Source organism: Petaurus breviceps, unplaced genomic scaffold (genome assembly GCF_028583685.1).
Source record: "Petaurus breviceps papuanus isolate PSGF00001 unplaced genomic scaffold, PetGlider_PUasm1.0 188, whole genome shotgun sequence".
Classification (NCBI taxonomy): domain Eukaryota; kingdom Metazoa; phylum Chordata; class Mammalia; order Diprotodontia; family Petauridae; genus Petaurus; species Petaurus breviceps.
In genome coordinates, this window is record NW_027185804.1 from 42511119 (window position 1) to 42522611 (window position 11493).

General features: G+C 35.6%; 1 protein-coding gene across 1 annotated transcript; it reads right to left on the reverse strand.

Moving 5' to 3' along the window:
* Positions 1-358: 358 nt before the first annotated feature.
* LOC138163632 (olfactory receptor 9G19-like) lies at positions 359-1474 on the reverse strand. The gene has a single exon (XM_069091069.1). The coding sequence runs from the start codon at positions 1286-1288 to the stop codon at positions 359-361; it is 930 nt and encodes a 309-aa protein (XP_068947170.1). The 5' UTR covers positions 1289-1474.
* Positions 1475-11493: the final 10019 nt, after the last annotated feature.

Here is an 11493-nt window from a genome sequence, read left to right on the forward strand (position 1 = left end):
ACAGAGTAGATGCGGGAAGTCAAACTTGAACTCAGAAATTCCTAACTCCTGGTCAGGAAAAAAAACTGGTTTAAACTTCAAAGACATGAATTTTATTATTTTTTTCGTGAATTGGTATGCAGAGATAATAATTTAATTCCTTCTTGATTTGAAATAATGAAGGCCATAATAAATAAAAAGACATTATCCTAAGACATTAGTAAGTGCATTCAAATGAGCAACATGTCAATAAAACATATAATTTAAAAACTAGAGCTATAAAGTGATTTATCTATCCTCATTTTTTTTATTTTTAAAGAGAAAACTATAATGAAGAATATCTAGTTTTTAACTTCCTTTTATTCATTACGACTTCTGTTTAAGAAATTCTTATTTTATTTCTCATTTTCTTAAAGGCATCTTTGACATCTCTGTTCCTGAGACTATAAATCATTGGGTTCACCATGGGCATTGCTACAGTGCAGAACACAGACACAAACTTATCTCTCTCCAGAGTGTAGCTAGTACTAGGACGGAAATAAATGAAAAGAATGGAACCATAATACAGGGTCACAGCTGTCAAGTGGGAGCCACATGTGGAGAAGGCTTTAAGTCTGCCCTGGGTAGAACTGATCCTCAAAATGGCAGCAATGATGAAGAGGTAGGAGGCCAGGATGAACACAGTGGGACTGATGACATTGGAGGCCAGGATGAAATAGAGCACAGCCTGGTAACTGTCCTTCACATCACATGCTAATTTCACCAATGGGGGCAGATCACAAAAGAAATCATCAATAACATCCCCACAGAAAGTCAGAGTGAATGTTTCACTTGTAATGATGGTGGAGCTAATGAAACCTCCAGTATAAGAAGCTGCTACCAGATAGGAGGATAATTTGGGGGACATAGCCTGAGTGTAAAGCAGTGGCTTGGAGATGGCCATATAGCGGTCATATGCCATGGTGGCCAACAGATAACATTCACTATATGCCAGCCCAGCTGAGAAGAAGAATTGAGCTAGACAACCAACAAAGGAAATACTCTTGTCCTCAGAGATACATGTCAACATGATTTTAGGAGTATAAACAGTGGAATACCAGAGATCCAGAAAAGACAGGTTCCCAATGAAGAAATACATGGCTGTGTAGAGTCGGGAGTCTGTACAAATTAACACAATCAGAATAATGTTTCCTATCACAGTTATGCAATACATTAGAAGGAATACCACAAAGAGAAACAGCTGCATCACTGGGTCCGTAGTAAAACCCGCTAGAATGAACTCAGTTACAGTGTGATTAAGTTTTTCCATAGCTGCAAGGAGTATAAGGGAAAAAATCCCTAGGAATTAAAACTTTTCAAAGGAAGATATTTGCTTTGGATATAATAAGATCCCTGGCAGAGGTCATGTTCAGGAAGTTGCATGTTCACTTTTTGGGGACCTTGATCAGGTTGTATATGATGGCTTCCAAATATTCAGTTTTGTGATTTTGTGGTTCCATGTATCTGTGGAAGAGCAAAAAAAACTGTCTTAGAACAATCGTAACCAATGTATTTGAAAAGGAAATTATGAATCACTTCAAAAACTTAAGTGAAAGAAAGGAAGAGAAAAGAGAAAGTCATTTACAAGACAAAACAAGCCAACACAAGGTAAATGAAACATTAAATAATAAAATAAAATTGATACATTATACTGGTGAGTGAGGAAAACTGGGAAATTAAGAGGGTGATTTATGCCAGGCTGAAGAAGAGGAGGAGTGTGGCTATTGAGTTGTCAAGACTAAAGAAAGGAAGTTGAGGGGTGATGTGAAGTTTTTGAGAAGTGATAATTCACTAAATAAATTTTACCAGGTTCTTAGGGTTGACATATAAATGTCCATAAGTTATTTTTTAAAAGCTGTAACTTTCAGGATGTTGTCATCAAAAAAATATTATCCAGAATAGGAAGAGAAGCAAAAATATATTTTTAGAGAAAATATTTGAGATTTTTTCCTGAAGTGGGAGGAGAAGAATGCTCAGGGAAGGAAGAAGCTGCTTGTCTTCCAAGTAATGATGGTGCAGAAGTAAACAGAAAGAGTCAAAGGTGTTTAGTAATTGTTCATTAGTTCTCCCAGATATTGAGATAGCTATTTTTGTTCTGATAAAAGCAATAGAAAAGTCTGCTACCATCCAAGGCATAGCAAAGTATCTCCCAAGACTTATTAACATGGAAGACAACTAGCTAATTCTTACGATTCATGTGGGCATGACACTTCAGTAAGAAATCTTGAGCAAGAATCCATGTAGACAAATGTATTTTTCTCACTCCTTTCCACAAAGAAACAAAGTTTGGAGGAGAACAATCAATATGAGAAATGAAGAACTGGTTAGGAAGTCTCTCCAGCTCACAACAGAGGTTTGATCCTTGATTCCTTATTCTCTCTCATTCCCCCATATTCAATTTGCTCTAAAATTTGTTGATTTTATCTTTATAACATCTCGCATAAACCTTCTTTTCTCCTCTGACACTACCAGCACTCTGCTGCATGACCTAATCTTCTCTTCCTTGGACTATTTCAATAGGCTTCTGGGTGATTTCCCTGCCACAAGTCTTTCTAACTCAAATCCATTCTCCAAAAAGCAGTCAAAAGAATTTTCTTAAAGCAAAGGTTTGATCGTGTCACCCTCTCAGTAAACTCTAATGGCTCCCTATCACCTGTAGGATACATTCTGAAAGCCTTTAACAACCTCGCCTCTTACATCTCTATTCTTCTCACACCTTACTCACCTCTGTGTATTCTGTGATGCTTTGACACTGGCCTCTGCTGTTCTTCAAATAGAAAGCTCCATCTCCTGACTTGGCTAATCCCCTCCTCTTCTCTCTCTCCTGGATTGAGACTGTCTTACTTTTTTGCATTGCCAGTGCTTAGTTCAGTGCCTGGCACAAAGTAGGTGCTTAATAAATGTTCATTGATTTAATTGATTTCTGACCATATAATTTGGATTACAGCTTATGATGAAAATTCCCAGGCCAGAGATAAAGTATGCCTAACAAAGGTTATTAAGAATTGTTTTTGTCAAAAATCATGCAAATTCAATTAAGATTACTTCAAATGATAAAGGATAGGAGGAGATGACTTCCTACATATATATCACCCAAGTTAGATACAAAAGAGTGACTACAAAAACAAGGACCAGTAATAAAATGCATGACCTTAAACATCCTCATTGAAATGTCCAAATCTTGGATAACAAACAAGAAGAAATAAAGGTCGTGACAAAAGTAGGCAAATTCAAATAGCTAGATATGCGTGTGTGTGTATAATACACACATACATACACACATATAAACACACATATGCACATACACATAAACATGTGTGTATTATCCCACTGAGACTTAGTTGGATGGAAACCATGTCATGAAAATCCAAGGGAGAAAGAATGATGGAAAGTTTAAGAATGAAATTTGGTGCAGAACAGATCAGAAAGTCATTGGAGCAGACTACAGAATACTTGGACAGAAAGACGATAACATTGTAGAGCATTTAATTGTACAGACATTTAATTAATGTTTCTCTTCATTAAAACAGAGAAGCTGATGGATTCTTTTTTTTTTTTTTGCTTTAGTGATAATTTCATCTTTTAAGAGATGGAGGACCCAATAAGGGAAAATTCTGTTCTGGACTTCATTCTCACTAACAGGAAGAAATGATATGATGCTTGGGAGGAAGAGATAACTGCCAGTGTTTGGGACTACACCCTAGATTTTAGGAAAGTAGATTTAAAAGGATTCAGAGGAAAGAAGGATAAGATCCCATGGAAGAAAATATTATTCCAAGGTATTTGGCCTTAGAGGAACAGAAAATCATTAAGAATGAAATTTTGAAGATGCAAAGGAAAATAATTCCATTTAGGAGTCAGTCAATCAATAAACACGTATTAACTGCCTACTATGTGCCAGGCACTGAGCTAAGCTCTTGGGACACAAATAGAGACAAAAAACAGTCCTTACCCTCAGGGAACTCACAATTTAACGAGGGAGACAATACACAAATAGTACAAATGAGCTCTATACAGAATTTTTAAAAATTAAGAGAATTAAGAGAAATTGGAAAAGACTTTCTGTAAATAATGGGACTTTAGTTAGGGTTTATATGAAGTCAGGAAAGAAGGTAGTAGGGAGAAATGAGAAGGAAAATTAATCCCAGAATGAGGAACAACCAAAGAAAATTAGATTCTCATGAAGAGACTGATGTAAGCATATATGTATGTGTGTATGTACGTACATATATGTATGTATATTCTCTCTAATCAACCTATATTCAAAGAAATATACAAAGCAAGAAGAAATTATATATAATAGAGAACAAAAAGGAATAATAATAATATTAACTAAATTTATATAAGCTTTAGGTTTTACAAAGCATTTTACATTATTTCATTTGATATATACAATACCATGGCATGATTCTTTAAAAATAACTTCAGGAGTACTAAAACTTATAATGGGTTGAAGGGACCAAAGGAAGTAGTGTATTAAGTTCTAAGGTCAAAATTTTAAAAGTATATTTATAAGCTGGAGAGCAACTTACTAAGACAAGACAAAGAGAAAAGCAAGGAAGGAAGGAAGGAAGGAAGGAAGGAAGGAAGGAAGGAAGGAAGGGGAAATGGAAGGAAGGAAGGAAGGAAGGAAGGAAGGAAGGAAGGAAGGAAGGAAAAAAGGAAAGGAAGGAGGGAAAGAAGTGGGAGGGAAGGAGAGAAGGAAGGAACAAAAAAAAGGAAAGAAGGCTAGGGAGTATCTTTCTCTGATGTCATTGACTCTAGTCTCATTGAGGGTATTTCCCTTAAAGATAATCTTTTGAGAACTATTCTATTAGTCAACCTTATGTATTTTTTTTAGCAATGGTTATTTACCAAAGTAGGGTAGTAAGAACAGTAGGTATGAGAGAGATGAGAGACAGAGACAGAGAGACAACGGGAGAGACAGAGACAGAGAGAGATAGAGACAGAGAGACAGATAGAGACAGAGAGAGACAGAGAGACATAGAAAGACAGAGAGAGAGAGAGAGAGAGAGAGAGAGAGAGAGAGAGAGAGAGAGAGCGCTCGTCCTGGAATAAAAACTTACCAACATTTGCAGGAGTGCTACTATCACAATGGAACCTAAATCTGTGAATACAACATCTTTTATGTATCTATTATCACATCTGCAAGGGGAAAACTAAAGTATATTCAGAGGGATTAGATTTCTTACCCCTTAGGGATACAAGTCCAAGGAAGTCTCTAAAAAGACAATTAAGGTAAAATGATGTATTGTCTGATTCTAAATGGTTGTTAAAGGAGAAAGTGAAGCTCAGGCTTAGAAATCATGGAAGAAAATAGAAAATTAGCCCTTTGAACATAGAAGACCAGAACCAGATGTGATCTTAGAAAATAGAATGTCACTCATGGATGGGACCTTAAAGAAAATCAGGATTGGAAAGGGTCTTTGGACATAGAATCGCAATAGTGGAAATAGTCAAGAGAACATAGGAAGACAAAGCTGGAAGGGACCTTTGAATGGAATAGCAGATTTGGAAGGATCTTTAGAACATAAAATGTAAAAGCTAGAAGGAAACTTAAGACATATAATACCAAATATGGAAGGGATTTTGAAACATAGGTCATAGAATTTCAAGTTAGAAGAGAGCTTTGAATATAGAACATCAGACCTGAAAGTGACCTCAGAATAAGAGTCCAACTTCTCATTCTATTCAGAATGGCACAGTAACATGTTATAGGTCTTCTTATTCCCTGATCTTAACTTTACATCAAAACTTCCCAACCTCTATTCTTATGCGAATATATTTCTTTACATATGTTGAAGTATAGAGAATTCAGATAGTTAAATTCATACAATCACAGATGTGGGTTTGTACTGTTTAAATAGATAAATTCACAAGATAGTAACTTACTCTTTTTGACCCTAATATTTGATTTCCCTGAAGCTAGCATTAGAAAAGGTGAAGTATCGGTCCACCCCACGAGGAACTTCATAAATTTCTACACTATGTAGGCTGGTAAATCAAAATAAATACCTAACCTTCTGAACTAACATAAGTGCAAAATTAGCCAATTTTTATTAATATTTTTTCATCCTGAATAAAGCAGGGTGTGCAATAGATCAATCCTAGCATACTTTAAAAGAAGAAAGACAACTTGCTATAACACAAATAGACATTGGCATGGGGGTCAGGAGATTTGTGTTTATCCACTTAACGACTGTGTAACCTTGGAGTGATAATTTACTTAGTTTATATAAGCTTTCCTTTTCTCATCTATAAAATGAGGATAGGGGCAACCCATTATCAAGTCAATCAAATGTTTCTTTATTTGTTAAAAAAAAAAACTTACTATCCCTTAGCCTATACAAACACTAGGGTTGTAAAGACAAAATTGGAACAATTTCTGACCTCAGGGAGTTTACATAATCAAGAAGATTATGACATGTTGCATATAATTATATACATAATACATACAAAATTAATCCAACTTCATTATGGGAAGGAGGGTACCAGCGGCCAAAAGGATCAGTAAAGCCCTCTTGCAGAAATGTACCATTTGAGCTAAGTTTTTTAAGGAAATAAGAGATTCCAAGGCATGAAAGTGAGGAGGTAGAATATGATGTACACAAAATGGTAAGTAAGCAGTAAGATTGCAGAGTTATGGGAAAGGAGTAATATATAAGAAAACTAGAATGATAGAAAGGATTCTGCTTGAGAAAAAGCTCTAAATAACAGTGGGTTTTGTGTGTGAATTCCTGAAGGAAAATGAACCCATTTTAACTTTTTAAGCAGGGATATAACAATATCAGACATGCAAATTAGAGAAAGGATGACATGTGGAGGGTGTATTTGATTGGGGGAGGGAGAGGTTTGAGGTAGAAAGACCAAGTAGGAGGTTATTTAAATAGTCAAGTCAGAGATTATGAGGGGCTGAACTAGAGTTGTAAGTTTATGATTAGAGAACAGGGAACATACAAAAGAAATGTTTTAGAGGTAGATTAGAAAGGATTTGGCACCTAATTAAATATGTAAGGTGAGCATAGAGTCAAGAATGAATTCAGTGCTTTCCTTGATGGCAATAGTCAAGTTTAGATCAGAGGTGGATTTGGGAAAGAAAAATAATAGGTTCTGGGTATTTTTTTTATGATTGGAGTTAGAGATCACTTCAGGGAATCCAGTTTGAAACATGAAATAGGAAGTTAGTAACGTATATCTGTAGCTCGGATATGTAGATCTACATGTCATCTGAAGAAGACAATTGAACACAAGGCAAATGATCATGTGAGCAAGTATGAGAAAATAAAAAGGAAAGAGAAGATGGTGTAGCATAGAGCCTTGGGGTACACCCACATCAATGCAATGTTATATAGTAGAATGATCTAAGAATGAAGAAAACCTGAGTTCAAGTTTTGCTTATGAAGTTTACTTATAACTGTGGGCCAACCAGTCCTCCAGGCAATACTTTAAGATTTCATCATAAGCTTTCAAATAAGTATAGGAATGAAGATGAATATTATTGCAATCAAATAGCTGGGCAGTCAACTGAGACTTTAAAATTAATATTGCTTAATTTTAAAAGAGAGCACACATCAATTGGGAAATGTCTAAACATCCTCTATAATTCAATAGGATATTATGTAGTAGAACTAATGCACCCCAAAATAAAATTTTCTCTAGGGTTTCAAATACTTCCAATAATTTATGACTATGACTCATTATTGGTTCTCCATCACCTTGACAAAGCAATTACTATACCACTTTTCCTATTTTTTTCCAATAAAAATGCTGAATTAGTGACCTTGTGGGAAGGACCTTTGGGTATAGTAAGATTTTTCTGCTCTGTGCTTGAAATGCCTTAAATTCATGGAAGGCAGTGTGACTTCATAGAGTACTAGGTGTTAGTAGGTCCCAGCTCTTCTGCTTGCTGGCAGTCTGACCTTGGGAATATGACAACCTTTTTGAGCCTCAACCATATCTGGTAACAGGAATAAATAATTCTTGCACAGCCTGCCCCATAGCTTTGTTGGGAGGAAAGTGATCTGCAAAAACATAAGTTGCTATAGAAATGAGTCATAAAAACACATCTGTGCTTCACTTTCCCCATGTGAATTGCTAAAGAATTGTTCATCCAAAGTTTTGGGGAAATTTTTGCCTTTTCATGAATTATTATTGAAACATAAACAACTACTTCAGTGGGGGTGGGGGGGGGGAGGAGAGCATGGATCATATGGCAATAATCCCAAGGCAAAATAAGGACCACAGATGTCCTCAGAATTGGGATGGTTTTTACTGTTCTTTTGCCTCATAGGGTTTTATGGGCAATTTTGCAAGTTGCATTAGGTTTTAGAAATTCTGAATAAATGTTTTTTTTTTGTATTTTGATAACATGTCGATTTTGTTTCTGAAACCAGTTCCTTTCTGTTCCTTTATCAAAAGTAGTAAAAAGACCTTTGAATTGAATATTAAAAATTCATCTTTTAGTTCTTGTTCTGTGAATTGTTAATTGTGTTACCTTGGATAAGTCATTTTCCCCATCTCAATCTGTGTTTCTTCAGCTATAAAATGTGGATATTCAAATTCATCCTACCTACAATACATAGTTGTGGCAAGAACTAAATTAAATCAAGTATATAAAAATTTAATTTAGGATCTCATCAATCTAGGCTTTAACTCCAATAATGCAGTTTGAAACATATTCATGTCGACATGTGAAACATTCCTTTATGTCTTTCCCAAAGAAAAAAATGTTTTGTATATGCATGCACATATTCATACATATACACACACACACATAGATATATAGAAATAGATATGGGGGCAGACATGGATGAGTTGACAGATCTATAGACAATAGATAAATATAAAAGCATTTTGTAAGCTATTAAGGACCTAGTCCAGTGCCTCACACACAATGAGAACTGAGTAAGTTAAATTATACAAATATCTGATGTCATTTCTCTCCTATGAGCTACGTATACTCCTAGATAAGTAGAGTTCAAGTACTAAGAAGAATTAGTAAATATATAAAGTACCATGTAAATTTCAGTTGAGTTATTACTATTCATCCATTAAAGTCTACCTTGAATGCCTTTTTTTGTCGCTGTGTTCTCCAAGGCCATACCAGCAGAGCTCATCCTGAGAAAGGACCTGCCAAGCCAGAAAGATATCTGTTATGGCTCTGCTTATGGGCTATACATCTCTTTCTCAAGAGTCAGAAAAGCCAAATTCATGCATTTCTTTAGTACTATGAGTTATATGGACAGTGTGAGTCCAGGTCGGGAGGTCATTTTTATTGACTAAATGTGTTCCCTTAGTGCAGCTAAGAATCAAATTCAGGATAATAATAAAATTCTGGAAGACGTTATTTTGGGGGCATGTGAGGATCACAGGAGGACAGGCTTATTTCTTTCTCTGTCTTAGGAAGGTATGTATTAGGAAGGGCACTTAGCATAGTGATATACGTAGAAGAAGTATTTAAGGAAAAAATAACACCCAATGAAGAGTGAGACTTGTTTTGACTACTTATAGGTTATGGGAGAAGTCTTTTTGCTTTTTTAACCTGGCAAAATAGATCCTTTCTATAAGACATTTGGTTAACCTGAATATTTACATAGCAAGTGTATACTTTTAGAAATACATCCTAGTATTTGAGTTAAATCACTTCCAAGAGCACAGAAAAATCATCTAAAGGACAAAAAAAAATATTGACTTATATAATGTATTTTTTTTTATTGAGTGCTCATTTTATTCAAGACTCTGGCCTAGGTCACTTTTGTTTTCTACAGGGACCTAGAAGAGCATCAAAATTTGATGGCATATGGGCAAACAGTTCTTAGCCTTGGGTTTTGAATATGCTTTTTAAATTATTAATATTATAATCACTATTAGCAATGTAATAGTTATATTTCAGTATAATTGACTTTTTTTGAAAATTTTATATTTTATTTCGTGCATTTGAAACATTATTTTGATTTTGATAAGGGTGCATAAGGTTAATCAAACTGCCAAAGTTGCCCATGATAAAAAAGAAGGTTTTAGGGGAAACTGTGATTAAAGCAAATCCTGATTTCCTGGGGGAAATCCTCAGTGGCAACATAACCCAAACAGCAATATTGGAAGGTCCTGATGAATGAACCCAAGGTGTATAAATCCAGAGAATTGTTTGTAGGACGCAGGCTGCTCATATATATATATATTCAGTATCTAGTGTATAAAACTAGCACTATATTAGGCCTTGGAAAACCAACCAAGTGTTAAAATTTAACATCTTACCTTTGTGAAACAATTTAATGGGAAAACAACAGCAAACTATGGAATAATAAAATATATTAGAAGGTTCTAAAAATTCAGTTTGTTTTAGGGAAGAGGTGATTACTGACTGAGTAATCACTGAAGGCTTTTTTTAAGAGGTGCTATTTGGGAAGGGCTGTAAAGGATGGGTATGAATTCAAAAGACAGAGTGAGGAAAGTCTGAACAAAACCCAGAGGTAGGAGAGTGTGTAACTTATTGTGAGCAGGAGGGGTGCAGAGTTTCCTTGGTTGGCTAGAGAACAAAATGTCCAGAGGGAAGTAATTGAAGCCCACTAGGCTGGAAACCTAAGTGACCAAGACTTAACTCTGTTGGCCTCAGGAATGGGAAAGACTAAAGCCACCCCTTGACTTCTTTCTCCTAGTGTTTGTCACACACCCCGAGGCCCACCAGTTGTTATTGATTACACTTCTAAGGAGCTGCTCTGGGAACTATTAAGATTGATTGGGTGCTGAGAGACAATCAATTACCAAACTTGTGGAAGCAATTTCATTCCCCATTCCTAAATAAGTTGCAAAGGACCTAATTAAGTGAGATGGATTGCAAACAGGAAAACTTTGGGGGAATTTCAGTCACAATTGTGAAATCAGTTTCTATGGCCTGCCATGGTCAGAGCAGTTCTAATACAGACTGAGGGACTTGTCAACTTCTGGGCTAAGGGATATGTGATCCAGGTTGTAAAGTTTGCCTCTTATCCCAATCAACAATAAATACATTCATTGGCTCCCTTACTATCCTCCAGGGCTTAATCTTCTGCCAGAGAAGCCACTTTAAGTTAGAACCCAAATGGCTGATGAGATACAAAAGAATAAGGAATTCTAATTTAGCTGTTAACAATGCGCACCAGGGTTCAACCTTTGCCATTCTGATCCCATATATCATTCTTTGCTCATCTGGATCCTGCTCTATAAGCCATGATGGGAAAATATTTCTAAAGCTGACTGAGGGAGGAAATGTCCATGATACTGGTCCACTAGGTGTGAAGACCCACAGATATGCCTGCTTCTCTCTGTCAAAGAAAAAATAAATTATTATTTCCCTGAGGGACAGAAGGCAACTATAATGAGTTCAATATTTACTAATAAGCCCTACTATTGGAGAGGATTTGAGGTAGAGATGCTGCTATTTAAAAATAAGTATTTTAATTTATTACCTATTTTAAAATTATTTTCTTTTTAAAATTT

Coding starts and splice junctions, on each gene's coding strand:
- LOC138163632 (XM_069091069.1), bottom strand. CDS start 1,288: ATGGAAAAACTTAATCACACTGTAACTGAGTTCATTCTAGCGGGTTTT.